Below are 23,956 nucleotides of genomic sequence, written 5' to 3' on the forward strand. Positions count from 1 at the left end.
TCACACCCTCTCATTTGGCCATTTCCACCCTGGGAGAAAGTCTCTGATTATGTACTCGGTCAATACCTCTCATCATCTTGCACATTTCTATCAAGTTGCCTGTCATCTTCCTTTTCTCCAAAGAGAAGGCATCGCTCGCTCATCCTATCCTCGTACGGCAAGCTCTCTAATCCAGGCAGCATCCTTCAACTGCTGACTAACCAGTGACAGGATTAGAAAAGTATCTTTGCACTTGTATGAGTTTCTATAACTGCATATTCAAGTTACCAATGTCCACTGTTTTGGGATTAACACTCCTGCTTTATGTTTGTGATGGGTGCAAAGTGTGCACTCAGGCGCAGAAGGGTGTCATGTTTGGAATGCAGGAGGGAAACCTGGAGTTTGCCCCACATCTCCTGGACTCTACTCCACAGCAGATCTCTGCCCCATGCTGTTCAACCATGCATTAGCTGTAGCCTCCACAACCTGCCCTACATGATGTTGGCAGGGGTATTTAGGAGAGGAGTGCAGCACGGGCATTGCAGGGGAACGCTGGATCAGCCTGCACTTCACTACTGCGGTAAGTTTAAAATAGGTTCTGTCAGATGTAGGGAGTCAATGACCTGCCCAGTGGGGATTTGGGGTAATCAGAGTCAGGCAGAGGCTGGGGAGGTGGTGGAGACGTTAGAGTGAGCATTTATCAGTCTGCCAACTGCAACTGGGTGATGGGTACTTGTATTGGTGCAGAACAGGGTTAAAGTCCTGTGCTTCCTTCCTCTGACTCTCACCCTCTCCCCCCACTACCTCCCACCCCCCAATCACTATATGCACTGCTGTGATTGATTTACTTGCCCGCAAGCAAGGGTCTGGGATGATGGAGGAGAGATTGGGATTAATTTTTGAATGGGAAGCAAGAACTCAAAGGAATTGGTTCCCGGCCCAACGATGCCCCCACCCTCCACACGAGACTCCAGAATCCATGCAGTTGCCGAGCTGTGGGAATCTGAAGTCATCAGGAAGTTCTCCGGCTCCCATGCAGACTCGGAACCTGTGGCAGGCAGGCAGCCGAGTTTCCCGAGGCAACTGGTCATGATGCCAAAGTCAATGAGCACCTTTGTTGGGTGTAGACGTCACCACTGCAAACCACCGAGGAAGGTGGCAAATCTACGTGTGCATGTTCTGAGCACTTAAAATTAAAGCACTTGTAACTCTGATCATCATCCCCAGTAGCCAGAGGGTACCTTTTCTTCTAGACTGCACTGACCGAGAGGTGGCAGAAGATGAGAATTCCATAACATTTAAGAAGCACTTGAATCACCAAAAGGCATTGAAGGCTACAAACCAAGTGCTGGTGAACGGAAGTTAGTACAGGTGGGTAATTAATGGTCAGCAGAGACTTGTGGGCTGAAAGGCCTGTTTCTGCGCTGTATGACTCTCTGTTCCATGGAGTATTCCTGAAGATCTCAGAGGTTCCCCTTCCACTGTTACGATGAATGGGAGGGAATTTACCCCTAAATGACCCTCATGCTGACCTGACTTGTAGGGTGGCTTGTCCTTTTCGAAGTCACTAATATACGTTTTGAACGATCCTGAAACTTTCCTGGTTCTCAAGTTCCTAGAGTTATTGGATTTTGTTAGTGCTGGGGTTGGTGGGCTTTGAACTTGCAACTTCTCCATCAGTAGAGTAGTGCTTTAACTAACTAGTGTATCCCTTCAATAATCTTCACAGGAATTCTTCGTTCCTTACCTTGGTCTTGTGTTTTTTCCCAGTGTCTGATTCCGAGTTTTCCTCTGACTCAGATTCGGAAGAGCTGTCTTCAGAAGTGCTATCCTCAGAAGATGAGGCTGATGAGGAGCTCGACCCCTCCACTTTCTGCTTTTTCACCCGCTCTTCTCCCTCACTCTGCCCACTGACAAATACAACAGTGAGGTTACCATTCATCCTCTGGTTATTGAGGGAGACACAACACTCTAAGGATCATGCCACCTACGGAGAGCTCTGATCAATTGCTGAGTCACTTAGTTCATAAACTGCAGACCAAGGCAAGTGTGGTTAGAAAATCAGTGAATAACAGTTTGTATGTCTGAAACATTTTTCAAAGTTCAAAGCAATTTTATTGTCAAAGTACATATTTGTCACCACATACAACCCTGAGATTCATTTTCCTGTGGGCATACTCAATAATAATAATCATAAGAATAATAACCATAATAGGATCAATGAAAAACTGCACCAACTTTGGCATTCAACCAGCGGGCAAAAGACAACAAACTGCAAATACAAAAAAGGAAGAAATAATAATAATAAGCAGCAATAAATATTGAGAACATGAGGTGAAGAGTATTAAAATTGAGTCCATTTGTTGTTGGATCAGTTCAGTGATGGGGCAAGTGAAGTTGAGTGACGTTATCTCCTATGGGTCAGCCTGATGGTTGAGGGTAATACCTATTCCTAAACCTAGTGGTGCAAGTTCTGAGGCTCCTGTACCTTCTTCCTGATGGCAGCAGTGAGAAGAGAGCATTACCTGGGTGGTGGGGGTCCCTAATGATAGATGATGCTTTCCTGCGACAACACTTCATGTAGATATCCTCAATGGTGGGGAGGGCTTTACCTGAGATGCAAAACCTGTTCACCTCACAGAGCGAGGAGGGTAAGCTGCGGACTGGCACTTTCCAGACTTCAGGGATCCGTGCTGAGGGCCATTCTGGGGCTCAGAGCAGCCAATGCAAAGGGTCTGTGCAGAAGGTACACTGTCTAGGATCCCACCCTTACTAGTCTCTGAGGGGCTGGAGCCTCTCAGACACCATATGGATTGCATTATATGAGGGATTATGAGTGGCACTGGTTCATTGCATTATAATTGTCCTCTCTTTCTGTGGTCCATCAGCCCCCACCAATTTTTCCTCGCTTTCCATGGTCCATCAACCCCACCAATTTGTCCTAAATTTCTGTGGTCTATCAACCCTACCAATTTGTCCTTGCTTTCCATGGTCCATCAACCCCACCAATTTGTCCTCGCCTTCTGTGTTCCATCAACCCCCACCCACCTGTCCTTGCTTCCATGGTCCATCAATTCCACCTACCTGTCCTCACTTTCATCTTTCTGTTTGCTCTTCTCCTTCTTTGCTTTCTTCTTCCTCTGCTTGTCGGACTTCCCCTCCTCGTCACTCTTCTCGTCGTTGCCCGAGGCGCTCTCACTTTCAATTTCACTCATGCTCTCCGACTCGCTGGTGCTGGGAGACTCTGTGAATTAACAGAGAGGCTGGCCGGTCACCCTGAGCAGCTGGTCTCTGCTGCAGACCCCACCCACAGCCCTCAATGGGTCTCGAGAGGACAGCACGCCCAATACAGCAGACACTCTTTTCTATTGAAGACACCCCTCCCCCACAGTTCTGGGAGCAGGGAGGGAATTCAGGACCAGAATTGGGAGAGAAGGTCCATGAGTTTGATCCCTGCTCAGCACTCAGTTCCTCATATTCTTTCAGATCCCTCCGTGGCGGACGACAAAAATGTCCCAACATTGAGAAGTCTGATGGGGAGATGTGGTTTACTCTGTCAGAGTAAGTTCACAAGGGCATTGTGGAACATGATCGGCAAGATCAAACTAAATTGTCTGGTGAAACCAGGACTCAGAGCAGTTGAATGGGGGTCAACAGTCAACATAGACCTAGTGGGACAAAAGGTCGATCTCTATGCTGTGTCTGTCCATGACTCTAAATTGTGATTCATAGACTCAGGGATCCCAGAAGCTTTCAAGACCAGAAGTTAAAAAGGACTCTTGGTCAGCATGGACCAGTTGGGCTGGAGGGTCTGGTTCCATCATGTATGACTCAGTGACTCTGTCAATGGGATCGCTGGTTCCATCAGAGAATCCAACCGGTTTGCTTCAGTCTCCGAAGAAGTACCTCTGTCAACCTGTCTCAGACTGAGTGACTCCAGTTTCTTAGCTGAATGCCAAAATGCTTGTCAAACCACTAATTTCAGAGGGCAGCAAATTCTGATCATCCCGGAGATAGCCACCTCCTGTGGATGGGTCAGCTGAAGGCAGCACTAACCAGAGGACTTGCTATATTTTCTCTTTGTCTTTTTTTTTTGGTTGGGATTTGAGGGGCTGCCAAATGAGTTCCCAATGTCAATTTTCACACAAGTAGGTGTGCCCCTTCCCCTACTTCCTTTCCTCTCCCAGCATTCCTTCTAGATTCCCTAAAGGTGCTCCGAAATGGGTCAGCTACAATTCTGAGACAGTAGCTGCTGGTTCTCGCAGGCTGGTGGGCAGACATTCATGACAAGAGCAGAGGTAGGGAGGGGACAGGGAAGAGGTTACATTGCAAAACCGTGCCCACTCGTAGCTCACCGCTGTCCGCTGACTCGGTGGGTTCAGACTCTCCCTCCGACTCAGAGTAGAATGGTTTCTCCACCTTCTCCTTCCTTTTCTCTCGGCCGCTGGGCTTGGTCCATTCTGGAACCTGGGGGTTGGGGTTGTGGTGGGGGGGCAGGTTGAAAGAGAGGAGGGGAAGCAGATAAAACATTCCAGTGCAGGTTTGGAAACAGGAACATCAAACATGCTCTGGGCAAGGTATGTCACACCCCCCCACCTCCCAACGTGACTGCTGAGTGCAAAACCTCACATCCCACTGAGTCCAGGCTCTGTCAGTCTGAGGTGAGCCAGACATGTGCCTTTATCCAGAAGCTGTAGGATTGCTTGGGGTTAGGAGTTCTGGGTTGCTGTGACCCATGCCCATCGGGCATCTGAATTAAATTCTGTACCCATACAGTGCTTCCAGGAAAGTTGGAATGAATATGCGTGATAAGGAGGGTTAAACCGGCTCAGGTTTGAAACATAGAAACATAGAAAATAGGTGCAGGAGTAGGCCATTCGGCCCTTCGAGCCTGCACCGCCATTTGTTATGATCATGGCTGATCCTCCAACTCAGAACCCCGCCCCAGCCTTCCCTCCATACCCCCTGACCCCCGTAGCCACAAGGGCCATATCTAACTCCCTCTTAAATATAGCCAATGAACTGGCCTCAACTGTTTCCTGTGGCAGAGAATTCCACAGATTCACCACTCTCTGTGTGAAGAAGTTTTTCCTAATCTCGGTCCTAAAAGGCTTCCCCTCTATCCTCAAACTGTGGCCCCTCGTTCTGGACTTCCCCAACATCGGGAACAATCTTCCTGCATCTAGCCTGTCCAATCCCTTTAGGATCTTATACGTTTCAATCAGATCCCCCCTCAATCTTCTAAATTCCAACGAGTACAAGCCCAGTTCATCCAGTCTTTCTTCATATGAAAGTCCTGCCATCCCAGGAATCAATCTGGTGAACCTTCTTTGTACTCCCTCTATGGCAAGGATGTCTTTCCTCAGATTAGGGGACCAAAACTACACACAATACTCCAGGTGTGGTCTCACCAAGGCCTTGTACAACTGCAGTAGTACCTCCCTGCTCCTGTACTCGAATCCTCTCGCTATAAATGCCAGCATGCCATTCGCCTTTTTCACCGCCTGCTGTACCTGCATGCCCACTTTCAATGACTGGTGTACAATGACACCCAGGTCTCGTTGCACCTCCCCTTTTCCTAATCGGCCACCATTCAGATAATAATCTGTTTTCCTATTTTTGCCGCCAAAGCGGATAACTTCACATTTATCCACATTAAGTTGCATCTGCCATGAATTTGCCCACTCACCCGAAACTGAGCAGGTCAGAGCTCCCTGGCCGATCTGTAATGGATCTGTGCTTGGGATTAGATGCTGCAGTGCAGCCTGCCCAATATTGTGACACTGGATACCATCCCCTGTCCCCACAGCTAAAGATACACCTGCACACTCCTGAAGTACCTACCAATATCAGGGCAAAGGGCTCAACCCTCACATCCTTCACCTTTCGAGATTTGCTGGTATATCTCATCTGAGCTGAGATTAAGATCAACACTCGCCAGCTTTGTACTGGACTAACGTGGCCAGCACACTACACACCAACTCTGTTCCGTTCACCTCAAATGAGGCAGAAGCCACACTAACTCATTATGGCAACTAAAGGAAATCGCTGGAAACACTCAGCAGGTCAGGCAGCATCCATGGAGAGAGAAGCAGAGTTAATGTTTCACACCACATGTTAACTCTGTTTCCCTTTCTGTAGACGCTGAGTGCTCCTGGACTTTCTACTTCTTATTTTAGATGTCTTATTTAATTTATTCAGAGATACGACATGGTTACAGGCCCTTATAACCCAACGAGCCCGGGATGCCCATTTACTCCCACGTGACTAATTGACAGACTAACCCGCATGTCTTTGGAAAGTGGGAGGAAAGCAAGCACCCAGAGGAAACTCACGCTGTCACAGGCAGAATGAACAAAAGGGGGATTTTTCTCAGGGCAATACATTGTTCAATAAAGCACTCAATACTAATAGTCAGGCTCAGAAATACTTATGTTTACCCAATGCTTGTTCTGGGCATTATTGAACAGGCCAGCATTTATTCCCCAATTACCTTGAGAAGGTGGGGGAGGTAGTGGTGAGAGCTGCTTTCCTAAATCACTTAGACCCAACGACCATGAAGAAACACCAATATATCTCCATGTCAAGACAGCGTGTGACTTGCAGGAGGGATCTTCAGGCAGCAGAGTTTCCATAAGATCTTGTCCACCAATGTGGTAGAGGCCATGAGTACCATCCTTATCTACTGCCGGTCAATGAGAACTATCTCAGAGTGGAGCCAAGCAGTGCAACCGCCCCACCCACAGGAACACCAGCTGGCTTCTTAACAAGGTGGGAATCTCAGTAGAAAAGCCTGATACAAGGTTGGGTTGGGAGGGGTAACTGGTCACTAGACTCTGTCCCCAGTGTGCCAGTGAGTGGTAGAGTCAGTAGGGTGGGGTGGGGGCTGATGAGAATTTGGTATAGTGTCAATGGATGGTTGGAGGTCAGTCATATTTCGATGGGCTGAAGGGCCTGTTTCCATGCGGTATGACTCCACGTGGTAGGTGCTGCCAACTCAAACGATGAAGATCAATAAAGTGCAGATGCACAGCCCTGACAAAGGGTCAGAAACGTTCACTCAGTTTCTCTCTCCACAGATGCTGCCTAACCTGTTGTGTGTTTGCAGCGTTTTTATGTTTCTAGTGCTGCCAGTTCAGGTTTGGATTCCTGATTTTCCTGTCAAACCATTTTTCTGCTGCCTAGCAACATAAACCCTCTGTGATTGAGGGCTTTTGCCACATGGCCTTATCCAACATCAAGTGCCCCAGGTTATAAGCCCTGATCACCAAATAGTGACTGATGCGCCATCTGTAATATTCTGCAGTTCATCTGTTTGGATAGTCTGGACTTAAGTTAATTTTTTAGTTAAAGCCACATCACAACAGAAATCAGAAAGCAACTGGGAAGAGAGGAAGAAGAGGGGGTGTGTATAAAACGATAGGCCAGACAACAGCTGGAGAAATAGGGATTGGACAGAGGATCAGTACTGACCTGAGTCACACTCCCCTAGAATACCCATGCTCCCAAAACTTGGTACAGAGCAACACACACAAAATGCTGGAAGAACTCAGCAGGTCAGGCAGCATCTATGGAGTTGAATGAACAGTTGATGTTTCGAGCCGAGCCCCTGCATCAGAACTGGAAAGGAAGGGGACCAAAGTCTCTATCGTAGACACAGAAGATTCTGCAGATGCTGGAAATCTTGACCAACACACACAAAAGGCTGGAGGAACTCAGCAGGTCAGGCAGCATGTATGGAGGGGAATAAATAGTCGAGGTTTTGGGTTGAGACTCTTCATCATGAAAGGTCTTGGCCTGAAATGCTGACTGTTTATAGATGCTGCTGACTTGCTGAGTTCCTCCAGCACTTTGTGTGTGGGTTGCTCAAGATCTTCATCATTTGCAGAATCTCATGTGCACAAATGGCCATGTCATTGCCCCACGACATTAGAATTATTGACGGAAGACATCCAGGGTGCTAGACATCCTCGTGCTTAAACATGCTGCACTGTGCCTTCTTGAGGTCAGACATGAACCAGGGGAGAGGTTGTGGAACTGTAGACACTGTATCAGCTCATCAATCAGTGTAAACCCACAGAGCGCAAATTTATCAAACACTTTTAGTCCTGGGGTTCCCGCAGATATGTGCTCCCCTGATCTGCTTGGGTTGTATGCGGGGAATCAAGTGTGGACCCCAGGACCCCTGCAGCAAACCACAGTCAAGAGTGCTGGTACCAGCTGGAGCTGGCGATAGGGTGAGTGAAGCAGCTGCTTAGTGGAGAGGTGGGCTGTACCCGGTCTGGCAAAGGGACTGAGAGTAGTAATGGAAACTGGCACCCCCCCCTCCCCCCGACATGCGGACAGACCACCAGGGCTCGATAGTCTCTCTCACCGCTGCCTGCAGGGTGCCAGGAGACCTGCTGTCTCCCACTGCTGGTGCGGCTGCACCACTGATTTGCAGCTGGCTCAATGTGGCAAAGTGATGGCCTTAACTGTTCCCACTGTGGCAGGAGTGCCAAGGGAAAGGCTGAGCCTCACCCCATCCCCTCACTGCAGCAGGAGTGCCAAGGGAAAAGCCGAGCCTCATCCCATCCTGACACAATAGACAATAGGTGTGGGAGTAGGCCATTCGGCCCTTCGAGCCAGCACCACCATTCACTGTGATCATGGCTGATCATCCACAATCAGTATCCATTTCCTGCCTTATCCCCATAACCTTTGATTCTGCTATCTTTAAGAGCTCTATCCATCTCTTTCTTGAAAGCATCCAGAGACTTGGCCTCCACAGCCTTCTGGGGCAGAGCATTCCATATATCCACCACTCTCTGGGTGAAAGAGTTTTTCCTCAACGCTGTTCTAAATGGCCTACCCCTTATTCTTAAACTGTGGCCTCTGGTTCTGGACTTGCCCATCAGCGGGAACATGCTTCCTACCTCCAGCATGTCCAATCCCTTAATAATCTTATATGTTTCAATAAGATCCCCTCTCAGCCTTCTAAATTCCAGAGTATACAAGCCTAGTCGCTCCAATCTTTCGACATATGACAGTCCCGCTATCCCGGGAATTAACCTTGTGAACCTACGCTGCACTCCCTCAATAGCAAGAATGTCCTTCCTCAAATTTGGAGACCAAAACTGCACATGGTACTCCAGGTGTGGTCTCACCAGGGCCTCTTTGCTCTTATACTCAATTCCCCTTGTTATGAAGGCCAGCATGCCATTAGCTTTCTTCACTGCCTGCTGTACTTGCATGCTTGCTTTCAGTGACTGATGTACAAGAACACCTAGATCTCGTTGTGCTTCCCCTTTTCCTAACTTGACTCCATTTAGATAATAATCTGCCTTCCCGTTCTTACCACCAAAGTGGATAACCTCACATTTATCCACATTAAACTGCATCTGCCCATTCACCCAGCCTGTCCAAGTCACCCTGTATTCTCATAACATCCTCCTCACATTTCACACTGCCACCCAGCTTTGTGTCATTGGCAAATTTGCTAATGTTACTTTTAATTCCCTCAGCTAAATCATATATATATTGGTCACCGCCTGCCATTCCGAAAGGGACCCGTTAATCGCTACTCTTTGTTTTCTGTCAGCCAGCCAATTTTCAATCCATGACAGTACTCTGCCTCCAATACCATGTGCCCTAATTTTGCCCACTAATCTCCTATGTGGGACTTTATCAAAGGTTTTCTGAAAGTCCAGGTACACTACATCCACTGGCTCTCCCTTGTCCATTTTCATAGTTACATCCTCAAAAAATTCCAGAAGATTAGTCAAGCATGATTTCCCCTTCGTAAATCCATGCTGACTTGGACCAATCCTGTTACTGCTATCCAGATGTGTCGTAATTTCATCTTTTATAATTGACTCCAGCATCCTTCCCACCACCGACATCAGGCTAACCAGTCTATAATTCCCTGTTTTCTCTCTTCCTCCCTTCTTGAAGAGAGGGACAACATTAGCCACCCTCCAATCCACAGGAACTGATCCTGAATCTATAGAACATTGGAAAATGATTACCAATGTGTCCATGATTTCTAAAGCCACCTCCTTAAGTACCCTGGAATGCAGACCATCAGGTCCCGGGGACTTATCAGCCTTCAGACCCAACAGCCTATCCAACACCATTTCCTGCCTAATATAAATTTCCTTCAAGCAACACACATCAAAGTTGCTGGTGAACGTAGCAGGCCAGGCAGCATCACTAGGAAGAGGTACAGTCGACATTTCAGGCCAAGACCCTTCGTCAAGACTAACTGAAGGAAGAGTTAGTAAGAGATTTGAAAGTGGGAGGGGGAGGGGGAGCTCCAAAATGATAGGAGAAGACAGGAGGGGGAGGGATGGAGCCAAGAGCTGGACAGGTGATTGGCAAAGGGGATATGAGAGGATCATGGGACAGGAGGTCTGGGGAGAAAGACAAGGGGGAGGGAGAACCCAGAGGATGGGCAAGGGGTATAGTCAGAGGGACAGAGGGAGAAAAAGGAGAGTGAGAGAAAGAATGTGTGTATAAAAATAAATAACGGATGGGGTACGAGGGGGAGGTGGGGCATTAGCGGAAGTTAGAGAAGTCGATGTTCATGCCATCAGGTTGGAGGCTACCCAGACGGAATATAAGGTGTTGTTCCTCCAACCTGAGTGTGGCTTCATCTTTACAGTAGAGGAGGCCGTGGATAGACATGTCAGAATGGGAATGGGATGTGGAATTAAAATGTGTGGCCACTGGGAGATCCTGCTTTCTCTGGCGGACAGAGCGTAGGTGTTCAGCAAAGCGGTCTCCCAGTCTGCGTCGGGTCTCGCCAATATATAAAAGGCCACATCGGGAGCACCGGACGCAGTATATCACCCCAGCCGACTCACAGGTGAAATGTCGCCTCACCTGGAAGGACTGTCTAGGGCCCTGAATGGTGGTAAGGGAGGAAGTGTAAGGGCATGTGTAGCACTTGTTCCGCTTACAAGGATAAGTGCCAGGAGGGAGATCAGTGGGGAGGGATGGGGAGGATGAATGGACAAGGGAGTCGCGTAGGGAGCGATCCCTGCGGAAAGCGGGGGGGGGGAGGGAAAGATGTGGTGGGATAAATTTCCTTCAGTTCATCCATTACCCTAGGTCCTTTGGCCACTATTACATCTGGGAGATTGTTTGTGTCTTCGCTAGTGAAGACAGATCCAAAGTACCTGTTCAACTTGTCTGCCATTTCCTTGTTCCCCATAATAAATTCACCCGCTTCCGTCTTCAAGGGCCCAATTTTGGTCTTAACTATACTTTTCCTTTTCACATACCTAAAGAGGCTTTTACTATCCTCCTTTATATTCTTGGCTAGTTTACCTTCGTACCTCATTTTTTCTCTGTGTATTGCCTTTTTAGTTACCTTCTGTTGCTCTTTAAAAATTTCCCAGTCCTCCGGCTTCCCACTCGTCTTTGCTATGTTATACCTCTTATCTTTTATTTTTATACTGTCCATTACTTCCCTTGTCAGCCACGGCCTCCCCTTACTCCCCTTAGGATCTTTCTTCCTCTTTGGAACGAAGCATTGACGGAGAGAAAGAGAGAAGGGGGCAAAGACACAGAGGCGCGGAGGCGGACAGAAGGGCGGCGAGACGCGGAGACAGAGACCAAATGGGATTAGGGTAGAGAGGCATGTCGGTCAGCACAGACAAGCTGGGCTGAAGGGTCTGTATCCATGTTTATAAAACTATGAAACACCGTACAGTAAACGTCAGAAAATGCTCCTCGCTCTGAACTATTAAGGCCAAAATGGTTCCAGCTCCCAGCAGCAGGGAGAGAGGCAAGAGATTTTATGTCAAGAAATGGCACAGCATGAACAGCCGAGACAGCAAACCCACTCACGGCACAAAACATGCATCTCAGTGAATCAACCCATCACAGTCAGCGCCCAGTGATTAATGAGCATTCTGCCAACAAGTTTGATGAACACCCATGTCGGATGCCAACTTTGCCTGGCAGGCATGTCATGGGCTGTTTTAATGTTTGTCTGTGGGACGAACTCTGGCTGTTTACTGTGGGAAAATCCATGGTTACTTGGCCCAAAACGTTGACTGTTTATTTCTCTCCATAGATGCTGACTGACTTGCTGAGTTCCTCCAACATTTTGTGTTGGAGGTTTATAGGATCCCCTCTCAGCAGTCTTGGTGGTGGTAACAAGGCCAGCAGTGGACAACACCAGGGTGGCTCCAGCACATGCCCGTCTTGTGTGGCTGCCTACAGGAAGGGCTGGGTGGGGATCTGGGGCGAGCCCACGGGGGAGGCTGAGGGACCTCCATTCTTCACAATGTGTGACAGGATCAAAAGCCCAGTGACACAGCTCTCGGTGGTGCTCGTCACGATGGTGAGTCTCTCGAACGTTCTTCCTGGACTCAACACTTCAGACATTCCTCCTCAATACTTCAGTTCTTTAAATGCTGCACAGTCTGTCACCACTGTTATGTAGTGGGAGGGGCGTGGGCATCGATGCCCAGTGGGGGGGGCGTGGGCATCGACGCCCAGTGGGGGGGGCGTGGGCATCGACACCCAGTGTGGGGGGGCGTGGGCATCGACGCCCAGTGGGGGGGGGGCGTGGGCATCGACGCCCAGTGGGGGGGGGGCGTGGGCATCGACGCCCAGTGGGGGGGGGGCATGGGCATTGACGCCCAGTGGGGCGGGGGGGAGAGGGCTCCAGGACTTTGGGATCCAGGAGGAGCTCTGTGGTCAGGTGTTTGGTGGGGGAGGGGTCTAAGGTAAGGTAGGATTGGCTTTGGGTTTGGGTGGGAGGAGCACTAGGATTGTGTGAAGGGTCAGTGAATGACAATAGACTCTCATCACTAATCTGCAAATCAGACAGCCTGTTGGAGAGAGAAACAGATTTAACAACTCAGAGCACTCACCGTTTGTCAGAACTGATTAGAAGGGGACACTAACTTGGAGAGAAGTTGCCAGGAGGGACAGACTAATCAAAGGGAAATGTCTGGTTTAGTGTGAGGCAAGGAAGAGTAATCACTCTCCAACTGCCCCAATAATCACCTCATCCTATCACAGGCATTCCCTTTGCCCTATCTATCCATTCCTCCTACAACCTTCTCTGCAGATTTTTATCCATTTTTCCTCGTTCTGATAAAGCATCTCCAGCCTGAAACATTGCCTTGTTTCTCTCTCCACAGATGCTGCCTAACCTGCTGAGCGTTTGTCATCACCCCCCCCCAATCGTTTCCGTTTCGGATGTCCAGCATCTGCTGAAATTTGCAAGGTTCCCTGCACACTGACTCAACTATCACGCCTGATCCTTGACAGACAGCTTCAACGGAAAGGACACAGCATTGCAAACAGAGCACGCTCGCACCTCTCTCCAGTCTCCCAGCAAGCCGATCCGCACCTCCGGCTCCATGGACACTTCCTTCTGTGGACAGCATCGCAGAGGATATTCAGGCAGCTACTCTACTGAGTTGTAACTCAGTCATCAAACTGCCAAGCAACGTTATTGGGAAAACGCCCCACTCCTCAAGTCACTGTCCATGCACCTCCTCCTGCTGCAACCATAAACCCACGTTGTCATGTTTCAGCCCACCTCCCCATCTGCAGTCACCTCCCCAGCCTACTCTGCCATCCTTCAAAGCATTTCACAACCCAGGATGTGTCAGGCGTAAGGGATGCAGTCAGGAAGGGAGGCAGTGAGAGCACTTGGAGACTTCGCTTTGGAATATTTACGTTAATGAGATGGAACTGCGGTTATTCAATACTGCAGTCACGGGAATCCAGAAATAGGCGGCTCCCGGGTGACGAACAAGCATTTGTAAGTTAATTTTGCCCAAGCAAAAGTCATACTACAGTAACTATATCTGTACAGTATTATAGTGAATGGCATCTGAAGCACTGATAAGTAAGAAGAATGACTGAAAATGGAAAGAGTGGAAACCAATTTCGTCATTCATTGGAATGAATGTCTGTACATACATTGGACTTTTTGATTTCAATAATATCATGGGAGCTTGTTTATACATACAGGTGTCCATATGTCAGGAATTCATAACCTGGGGACAGCCTGTCACCAGCTGGTGGAACAGTGGCAAGAGAAACGGAGCTAATAATGAGTGCTTTTGTCAGAATGTTTATCCCAACCTGTCGCCACATTCTTAGATATCATGGCCCTGAAACATTAACTCTTTTTCCTCGCTCCACAGATGCTCCCACTGACTGTTCCTAGCAACTCGTGGTTCACAGGTGTCGAAATGAACCCCGTCAGTTCTTCGTCGTTTCCTTGCTGTTAGGTGGTCATACCAATCCATCTCACGATACGTAATGGTCCCCGAAGCTGTTTACTTCACAACCCCCACCAGATATGGGCAATCAAAGCTTCCAGCCAATCCCCAGGTGCTATGTCTTTTTGGGAGAAGGAGGTGGTAGGTTTCTGCTCTGCTTGTGTAGCTCAGAATGGGCAAGGTGTAGCCCCTGCTTAGCCCCCAGATTAGGGTCACGTGAAGCCACGGGAGCAGGTGGTGGATGGTTGTAGGAGCGCTGGTGCGTATCACAAATCCTGGTTATGTGACCACTGACGTCAGGCAATCTCAGTATCGATAATGGCTGGAGTCACCCGTCTTGTACAGACTCTGCCCAGAAGGGGGCAATGGCAAACCAGTTCTGTAGAAAAATTTGCCAGGAGCAATCACAGTCATGAGACCATGATCGCCAATGTCATATCCCTTTTAAGCCTTGCTTATTTTGGTGTACAAGAGGTGTAAATAGAGCGGACAGTGAGCACCTTTTCCCCAGAGCAGCAATGGCTAATTCCAGAGGACATCAGTTTAAAGCGAGTGGAGGAAAGTTTAAAGGAGATGTAGGTGTTTGTCTGTTTTTTTTTACACAGAGGGTGATAAGTGCCTCGAAGGCACTGCCAGAGGTGGTGGTAGAGGCAGATACATCAGCGACACTTAGGGAACTCTTAGAAGCTGTGTGGAATGAGCTTCCAGCAGAAGTGGTTGAGGCAGGTTCGATGTTGTCATTTAAAGTTAATTTGGACAGCTATATGGACAGGAAAGGAATGGAGGGTTATGGGCTGAGTGCAGGTCAGTGGGACTAGGTGAGAGTAAGAGTTCGGCATGAACTAGAAGGGCCGAGATGGCCTGTTTCCGTGCTGTAATTGTTATAGGGTTATACAAGTGCACAAGGATTAAAAAAAAATGAAGGATTATAGGATACGTAGGAGGAAAGGGCTAGACTGATTGCAGAATAGGTTCAAAGGTCATCACACCATCGTGAGCCGAAGGACCTATACTCTGCTGTGCTCAGTTCTATTTAAGTATGTCTAAATGTCCATTGCAGCTGATTCCACCATCTTCTCTCGCAGTCAGTCTCAGGTATCAGTCACCCTCTGTGCAGTCTTCTCCCCAACTCTCTCTTCCTTCATCCCAGCTTTCCTACCAAGTTATTGGTCGCCTGGCCCAATACCTCGGTTTCCAATATCGGCAAAGCTTTTGTTACCGGTGATATATAAATGCAGGCAGCTTTTGTAGTTATAGCTAACTCCATCCTCCCCACTCCCCACCAATGACACCGCCCGCAGCCTTACCTCAACATTACGGACTGAAGGGTCAGGGGCTGCTTCCGGCCAGTCGGGCAGCTCTTGGTATCCACTGGCCTTGCTGTTGAGCAGGTGGGACAGGGAGCCAAGCTGGAAGTGATCCCGATCTATGAGGAAGACAAGTTTCCCATGTTAAAAAACTGTGTCCGAACCCCCAGTGTAAGACCCCTCCATGGCACAGTAAGGGGGAGCTGCTGGCTGACAGCTCTGGTGCGCCAGATTCAACCCCGGCCTCGGGTGCAGCCTGTGCAGAGTTTGTGTGTTGTGACATCTTGGGTATTCCTGGGTGCTCGGGGACAACACACACAAAATGCTGGAGGAATTCAGCAGGTCAGGCAGCATCTACGGAGGGAAAGGGGGAGAAACAAAAGGGAAGGAACATTTCCCTCCTTCTGGTAGCCCTCTCACCCCTTCTCTTCCCTCATGAACTCATTCCCTTCCTCTGGTTCCACCAACTCCTTTCATTTATTCCATGGTCCACTCTCCTCTCCTATCAGATTCCTTCTCCTTTAGCTGTTCACCCCTTACACTCGTCTCCTCCAGTGCCTCCATGGCTTTCCAAATGCCACCCTGTAAGTTAAACACATCAAAGTTGCTGGTGAACGCAGCAGGCCAGGCAGCATCTCTAGGAAGAGGTACAGTCGATGTTTCAGGCCGAGACCCTTCGTCAGGACTAACTGAAGGAAGAGTTAGTAGGAGATTTGAAAGTGGGAGGGGGAGGGGGAGATCCAAAATGATAGGAGAAGACAGGAGGGGGAGGGATAGAGCCAAGAGCTGGACAGGTGATAGGCAAAGGGGATATGAGAGGATCATGGGACAGGAGGCCCAGGGAGAAAGACAGGGGCTGGGGGAGGGAAACCCTCAGGATGGGCAAGGGGTATAGTCAGAGGGACAGAAGGAGAAAAAGGAGAGTCAGGGAAAGAATGTGTGTATCAAAATAAATAACGGATGGGGTACGAGAGGGAGGTGGGGCATTAGCGGAAGTTAGAGAAGTCGATGTTCATGCCATCAGGTTGGAGGCTACCCAGACAGAATATAAGGTGTTGTTTCTCCAACCTGAGTGTGGCTTCATCTTTACAGTAGAAGAGGCCGTGGACACATGTCAGAATGGGAATAGGATGTGGAATTAAAATGTGTGGCCACTGGGAGATCCTGCTTTCTCTGGTGGACAGAACATAGGTGTTGGGTCTCGCCAATATACAGAAGGCCACATCGGGAGCACCAGACGCAGTATATCACCCCAGCCAACTCACAGGTGAAGTGTCGCCTCACCTGGAAGGACTGTCTGGGGCCCTGAATGGTGGTAAGGGAGGAAGTGTAAGGGCATGTGTAGCACTTGTTCCGCTTACAAGGATAAGTGCCAGGAGGGAGATCGGTGGGGAGGGATGGGGGGGATGAATGGACAAGGGAGTCGCGTAGGGAGCAATCCCTGCGGAAAGCGGGGGGGGGAGGGGAGGGAAAGATGTGCTTAGTGGTGGGATCCCGTTGGAGGTGGCGGAAATTACGGAGAATAATATGTTGGACCCGGAGGCTGGTGGGGTGGTAGGTGAGGACCAGGGGAACCCTATTCCTAGTGGGGTGGCGGGAGGATGGAGTGAGAGCAGATGTGCATGAAATGGGGGAGATGCGTTTGAGAACAGAGCTGATGGTGGAGGAAGGGAAGCCCCTTTCTTTAAAAAAGGAGGACATCTCCCTTGTCCTGGAATGAAAAGCCTCATCCTGAGAGCAGATGCGGTGGAGACGGAGGATGGCATTTTTGCAAGAGACAGGGTGAGAAGAGGAATAGTCCAGATAGCTGTGAGAGTCAGTAGGCTTATAGTAGACATCAGTGGATAAGCTGTCTCCAGAGATAGAGACAGAAAGATCTAGAAAGGGGAGGGAGGTGTCGGAAATGGACCAGGTAAACTTGAGGGCAGGGTGAAAGTTGGAGGCAAAGTTAATAAAGTCAACGAGCTCAGCATGCGTGCAGGAAGCAGCACCAATGCAGTCATTGATGTAGTGAATGAAAAGTGGGGGACAGATACCAGAATAGGTATGGAACATAGATTGTTCCACAAAGCCAACAAAAAGGCAGGTATAGCTAGGACCCATACGGGTGTCCATAGTTACACCTTTAGTTTGGAGGAAGTGGGAGGAGCCAAAGGAGAAATTATTAAGATTAAGGACTAATTCCGCTAGATGGAGCAGAGTGGTGGTAGAGGGGAACTGATTAGGTCTGGAATCCAAAAAGAAGCGGAGAGCTTTGAGACCTTCCTGATGGGGAATGGAAGTATATAGGGACTGGACATCCATGGTGAAAATAAAGCGGTGGGGGCCAGGGAACTTAAAATCACTGAAAAGTTTAAGAGCGTGAGAAGTGTCACGAACATAGGTAGGAAGGGATTGAACAAGGGGGGATAAAACCGTGTCGAGGTATGCAGAAACGAGTTCGGTGGGGCAGGAGCAAGCTGAGACAATAGGTCTGCCAGGACAGGCAGGTTTGTGGATCTTGGGTAGGAGGTAGAAACGGGAAGTGCGAGGGATGGGAACTATAAGGTTGGTAGCAGTGGATGGGAGATCCCCTGAGCGGATAAAGTCGGTGATGGTGTGGGAGACAATGGCCTGGTGCTCCTCAGTGGGGTCACGATCGAGGGGTAAATAAGAGGAGGTATCCGCGAGTTGTCGCTGTGCCTTGGCAAGGTAGAGGTCAGTACGCCAGACTACAACAGCACCCCCCTTATCGGCAGGTTTAATAGTAAGGTTAGGATTGCCAGACCACCTGTAAGTTAACCCAGTTCACTGGCACCTGAGCCCAAGAATAACCTCCAACTTTGGGACTATACTACTGGTAGAGGCACAGCAGCAGTGAAGGGACATTAAACCCTGGCCTTCCCTCGACTCCCATGTTCCTCCGGGGAAGGAAAGTAATGGGGTGCTCCAGCTGTTGGTTCAACTCAAGCTGAGTCGTTGGTGAGTCATGGAGGATAGTGGGTGAAGAATGAAGGTTCTCAGCCAATCAAACCCCTCCCCACCAGGTCAAATTCAGAGTCAAGGTCAGAGTAAATTTATTATCATGGTACCATATACTACCCTAAGATTCATTTTCTTGCTGGCATTTACAAGAAAATAAAGAAATACGGTAGAATTTATAAAAAACAATACATAAATCAAGACTGACAAACAACTGATATGCAAATATATAATAATACTGAAAACATGAGTTGTAGTCAAGTTCAGAGTTCTCCTCCTCTTTCTCACCTGGTCTATAACCCTTTGCCCCATTGAGTCTGCACCCTCTCACCCATCTAGCCTACAGCTTCCTCACCCCCCCCCCCAATGGACTGAGGGCAGACCTCAACGGGCCTGACAAAATTCTGCAGGGCTCGACAGGCCAGAGTTGCTTGCGAAGCCGTCCAGTGAGTCTGAATTTGCTGCCACATGTCACATGTGGGGAGAACTTTTCCCCTGGCTGAGGAGATAGGACCGGGGGTGGGGGGGCACGGTCCTACGATAAATAAAAAGAAAACTGATTTGGGGGGGGGAAATCCCACAAAAATTAATGGATATGGCTCAGAACATCACAAGTAAAGCCCTCCCCACCATTGAGCGCATCTACACAAAGTGTTGTCGCAGGAAAGCAGCCTCCATTATCAGGACCCCCACCACCCAGGACGTGCTCTCTTCTCACTGCCGCCATCAGGAAGAATGTACAGGAGCCTCAGGTCCCACACCACCACGTTCAGGAACAGTTATTACCCTTCAACCCAGGGGTTCAACTCCACCTGCCCCTTCATTGAAATGTTCCCACAACATATGGACTCACTTTTAAGGACTCTTCATCTCATGTCCTCGATATTTATTGCTTATTTATTTATTTATTATTATGATTTCATTCTTTTTGTATTTTCAATTTGTTATCTTTTGTAGGCATTGGCATTCATTGATTCTATTATGGTTATTATTCTATTATGGATTTATTGAGTATACCCACAAGACAATGAACCTCAGGGTTGTATATGGCGACATATTTGTACTTTGATAATAAATTTATTTTGCACTTTGAAATTTCATCATGCAGAGGTTGGTGAACATTTGGAATCGTCTGACGTGGAGGCTCAGTCGATGAGTCTAAACACAGGCCTGCAGTTGTCTACAGTAATCCAGAGATCGGGTGGGGGAGGTGGAGCACTGCAAGAAAATGGTGCTGAGATCAAACACCACCTGATCAGAGGTGGAGCAGAAAGGCTAGATCAGTCCACTACTGTTCTTATTTCTCTGAAACTCTGGTCTTGCAATCAAGCCCCGTCCCAATGAGGAGAGGGTGAGCTAGGGTTGCCAACTGTCCCATATTAGCCGGGACATCCCGTATATTGGGCTAAATCGGTTTGTCCCATACGGGACCACCCTTGTCCCGTATTTCCCCTGCTAAGGTACAGCGTTCCTATGAAACCGTTCATAAGCTGAAATGGCGTAAAGCGAAGAAGCAATTACCATTAATTTATATGGGAAAAATTCTTGAGCGTTCCCAGACCCAAAAACTAACCTACCGAATCATACCAATAACACATAAAACCCAAAATAACACTAACATATAGTAAAAGCAGGAATGATATGATAAATACACAGCCTATATAAAGTAGAAATAATGTATGTACAGTGTAGTTTCACTTAGCAGAATCAGGAAGATTGAGCCAAACCGATTTGTAGAAAAAAAAAATCGACTTGCGCACACAGGTGCCCGTGTAAGGCTTCATGGTCATGGTAGTCTTTCTCAGGGTAAACCAAGTGACCTGTATTTGACTGCTACTTTTGTCCCCTATTTGGGAGTGAGAAAATTGGCAACCCTAGGGTGAGCTTTATACTAACCTGTAGAGTCTATCCCAACCTCAGAACCCCTCTGACTCCGCCCAAGAAACCCACAACACACCCACACACGACAGACCACTCTGACCCATTTCTGCCCCACCAGTCAGGGGTCACGTTGCCGTGCATGGATCCCTCCTACCTTTGAAGGAAGACTCGAGCACGGGAGCAGGCTTCTGGGCCAGGAACAGCTTCTTTGCGTACTTGCTCAGCACACCGCTCTTCTCCGTGGGGACGATGAGCTGGCGAATGAAGCGAGCCCGGTCACGGATGTCGTAATTCTGGTCATACTTGGCCAGGTTCAAAACGTACTGGGTCAGCAGTTTGGTCTGGAATCAAAAGCAAGTTCAAATTCACATCACAGGACACAGCTTCCAAATGGCGGGGAGAAAAAAAAAGCTGAAAACAAGACAGCGGACAACCTTGGGGGCTCAGCTGTTAGCGTAACACAATTACAGCATTAGCGACCTGGGCTCAGTTCAGTGGCTGGTTGTGAGGAGTTTATACATCGTCCCCGTGACCCAATGGATTTCCTCCCCCATTCCAAAGATGCACAAGGCAGCAGGTTAATTGGTCACAATGGTGTAACCGGGTGGTGCAGGCTTGGCAAAAAGCCCTGTTACCATGTTGTATCTTTAAAATAAAACAGAAGGATGTGCAGCTGCTCACATTACAGGGGAATATAAAGTCAGAAGGGGTTGCAATCATTCAGCTAATGCTGCCTACCTGTTGAGTGCAGGTATTCCTAGATTTATAAACTATTTGTTTTTTTTTTGCTGCTCTACAGTACCGTGCAAAAGTCTTAGGCACATATGTATAGCTAGAGGGCCCAAGACTTTTGCACAGTACTGTAGTAACTTTATGTATTGCACTGCACTGCTGCCACACAAAAAAACAGATCTCATGACAGACGTGAGTGATGAAAAACCTGATTCTGATCTGGGTCTCTATTGTGGACTGAGAGTGGGAATTGGGCAGGGTTTATCATGGTTTGGCAAAGGAGGGAGAGGAGAGGGGGCAGGAAGCACCAGAGACATTCTGTAATGATCAATAAACCAATTGTTTGGAATCTAATGACCTTGCCTGGTGCCTCAGGGCTGGGTGTGTCTGCACCTGCCCCCAGCACCCCTTCTCTGCCACCTGTTCCTCACCCCTCCTGCGGTGCTCCACCCTCACCATTCCCAATATCCGTTGTTCCGGTCAGATTTACAAACTTGCTGTCCACTCCACGTTGACAGATACAGTACTATGAAAAGTCTTGGGCTCACTAGATATATATATATATATACACACACACACACACACCCAAGGCTTTTGCACAGAACTGTATCTCTGAGATACATGTTTCTGACTTACAAAACTATTTTTTCACTATACAGAATATAGTGAATCCTCCTTTCACACAGGAACACACTGTACCAAATTATCTACAATATATTTAGCCTGGCCTTTTCACTTCACACAAAGTTCCACTCTCCAAACTATTTTCCAAGAATACATCCCTTTCACAAATCAGAGAACACTTGTATCTCTTTCACTTGTTATTTAGAGATACAGCACAGAAAAGCAACCCCAGCAAATCAACCCCAGCCTAATCACAGGACAGTTTACAACCTACCAACCAGCAGGTCTTTGGACTCTGGAGCACCCAGAGAAAACCCAGGCACTCCTCAGGGAGGGCGTACTGACTCCTTGCGGAGAACACTGGAACTGAACTCCAAACACTGACCCCCTGAGCCGTAAGAGCGTCGCACTAACCGCTACACTACCAGCATAGAAACATAGAAAACCTACAGCACAATACAGACCCTTCGGCCCACAATGCTGTAGCTTTATTTGCTTCACTGGTTATCTTTAAGGTTAATGTTCTGAGATGCTGTTACTGTCCTTGATCTGCTGGCAAGGGGTGTCCAATTAGGTCAATCATACAAGCAGGGGAGGTGCAGTCCATGGGAGGGTCAAGGACACTAATTATCGGTATCAGTTTATTATTGTCATATGTGCCAAGATGCAGTGAAAAGCTTTTAGGTTTGCATGCTATCCTCACAGATCATTCCATACACAAGGAGATCGAAGTAGAGAAAACAGCAGGGAGGAGGAGTGCGGAAAGATGACGCCAGCGGTTTTTGCAGACCCAGGCAACTTCTTCCAGTTCGTCCATGAAACAGTTTACTCTTCTTCTCTTGTGCCTTTCCTTTCTTTTCAAGATGGTTGAGGTTCTGTCAGAGTCCATGATCCTCAGCTCAAACTACAGTTCTTCGCAGCACTGGATCTTCAGACCAGCTGTGTGGCCTGGCACTTTGCTACTACTTCCAGGAACGACCCGGAAGATGTGCACCGTAGACAACCTGATTCCTCACTGAAGTGTCATGGGAGACTGAAATATCAGGACAGCAGGCAGTGCGTGCTGCTGTTGGAAGAAAGCCCCAGTACTCAAAACGATCCATCTCTCTCTCCTTCGATGGTGAGTGAGAGCCTGTTCGTCCTCAAGTCGGAGGTCTTGCAGAAGATAGTAACCTCGGAACAGCAACTTGCTAGTCACCGCCCTCATTGTTCCAGGAGCGATCTCTCTCTCCCTCGATGGTGAGAGAGAGGCTGTCTGAGATATCGAAGTTCTGGTTTATGGACTACAGTTTCTGATGCACTCTAGATCGAGGTCTCTTTGGGGAGGGAGGGAGGTGGGCTTTTGCTATTTCTTGCACGGTGGGGGATGGGTAGTGGGGAGGGGTCAGTGCTTTTGCTGTCGCAAGTGGGGGTATGGGGGAGTGGGTTGATGCTTCTGCCGCTGGTTATGTATGGGGGGAGGGGTGTTGAGGTTCTGATGTTTCCATCATTCATTCTTCTGGGTTTCGGTTTCATGGACGTCTACGAAGAGTAAGAATTTCAGGATGTGTGCTGTATACATTCTCTGATATTAAATTAATTGCAGAATATAGCATTATAGTTAGACAGCGTGTAGTGCAGGCAGACAAACAAAGGGCAAGGGTCATGATGAGGTAGATTGGTAGACCAAGAGTTCATCTTTTAGTGTGTGAGAGGTAGTATTGGGGAAGTCACGTTACAGCTGTGCAAATCATTGGTTGAGCTGGTGTTGTTCATATCACCACGTATTGGAATGACGTGTTTGAGCTAAAGAAGGTGCACAAGGATGTTGCTGGACTGGAGTTACAAGGAAAGACAGGATAGGCTGGGATTCGTAAATATGAAGAATTTCTGCAGATGCTGGAAATCCAGAGCAATGCACAAAAATACTGGAGGAATTCAGCAGGCCAGGCAGCATCTAAGAGGAGGAATCAACACAACTTTCATCAGGGATTGGAGTGGCATTACTAGTCAGGGAAAATGTCACAGCAGTGCACAGACGGGACAGGCAAGAGAGCTTGTCTACCGAGCAGTGCTCAGACAGGACAGAGCAGGGCAGTGCTCAGACGGGACAGGCAAGAGAGCTTGTCTACCGAGCAGTGCTCAGACAGGACAGAACAGGGCAGTGCTCAGACGGGACAGGCAAGAGAGCTTGTCTACCGAGCAGCGCTCAGACAGGACAGAACAGGGCAGTGCACAGACGGGACAGGCAAGAGAGCT

The 23,956-nt window shown here is 48.5% G+C and overlaps 1 protein-coding gene across 8 annotated transcripts in view; it reads right to left on the reverse strand.

The window, feature by feature from the left end:
- Positions 1–23,956, reverse strand: part of LOC134358546 (AP-3 complex subunit beta-2) — a 170,397-nt gene that overhangs the window by 34,327 nt on the left and 112,114 nt on the right. For 5 of the 8 annotated variants that reach the window (XM_063070901.1, XM_063070897.1, XM_063070899.1 and 2 more), the window contains 6 exons: positions 20,517–20,703; positions 15,521–15,639; positions 13,298–13,354; positions 4,335–4,446; positions 3,064–3,223; positions 1,727–1,889 (listed from right to left, as the gene is read on the reverse strand). In XM_063070901.1, the coding sequence (XP_062926971.1) occupies positions 1,727–1,889; positions 3,064–3,223; positions 4,335–4,446; positions 13,298–13,354; positions 15,521–15,639; positions 20,517–20,703 (798 nt within the window). The remainder of the gene's footprint in view (positions 1–1,726; positions 1,890–3,063; positions 3,224–4,334; positions 4,447–13,297; positions 13,355–15,520; positions 15,640–20,516; positions 20,704–23,956) is intronic. The other 3 variants (XM_063070904.1, XM_063070902.1, XM_063070898.1) reach the window with 1 other exon arrangement.

The sequence above is a fragment of the Mobula hypostoma genome, chromosome 18 (assembly GCF_963921235.1).
Source record: "Mobula hypostoma chromosome 18, sMobHyp1.1, whole genome shotgun sequence".
Lineage (NCBI taxonomy): Eukaryota > Metazoa > Chordata > Chondrichthyes > Myliobatiformes > Myliobatidae > Mobula > Mobula hypostoma.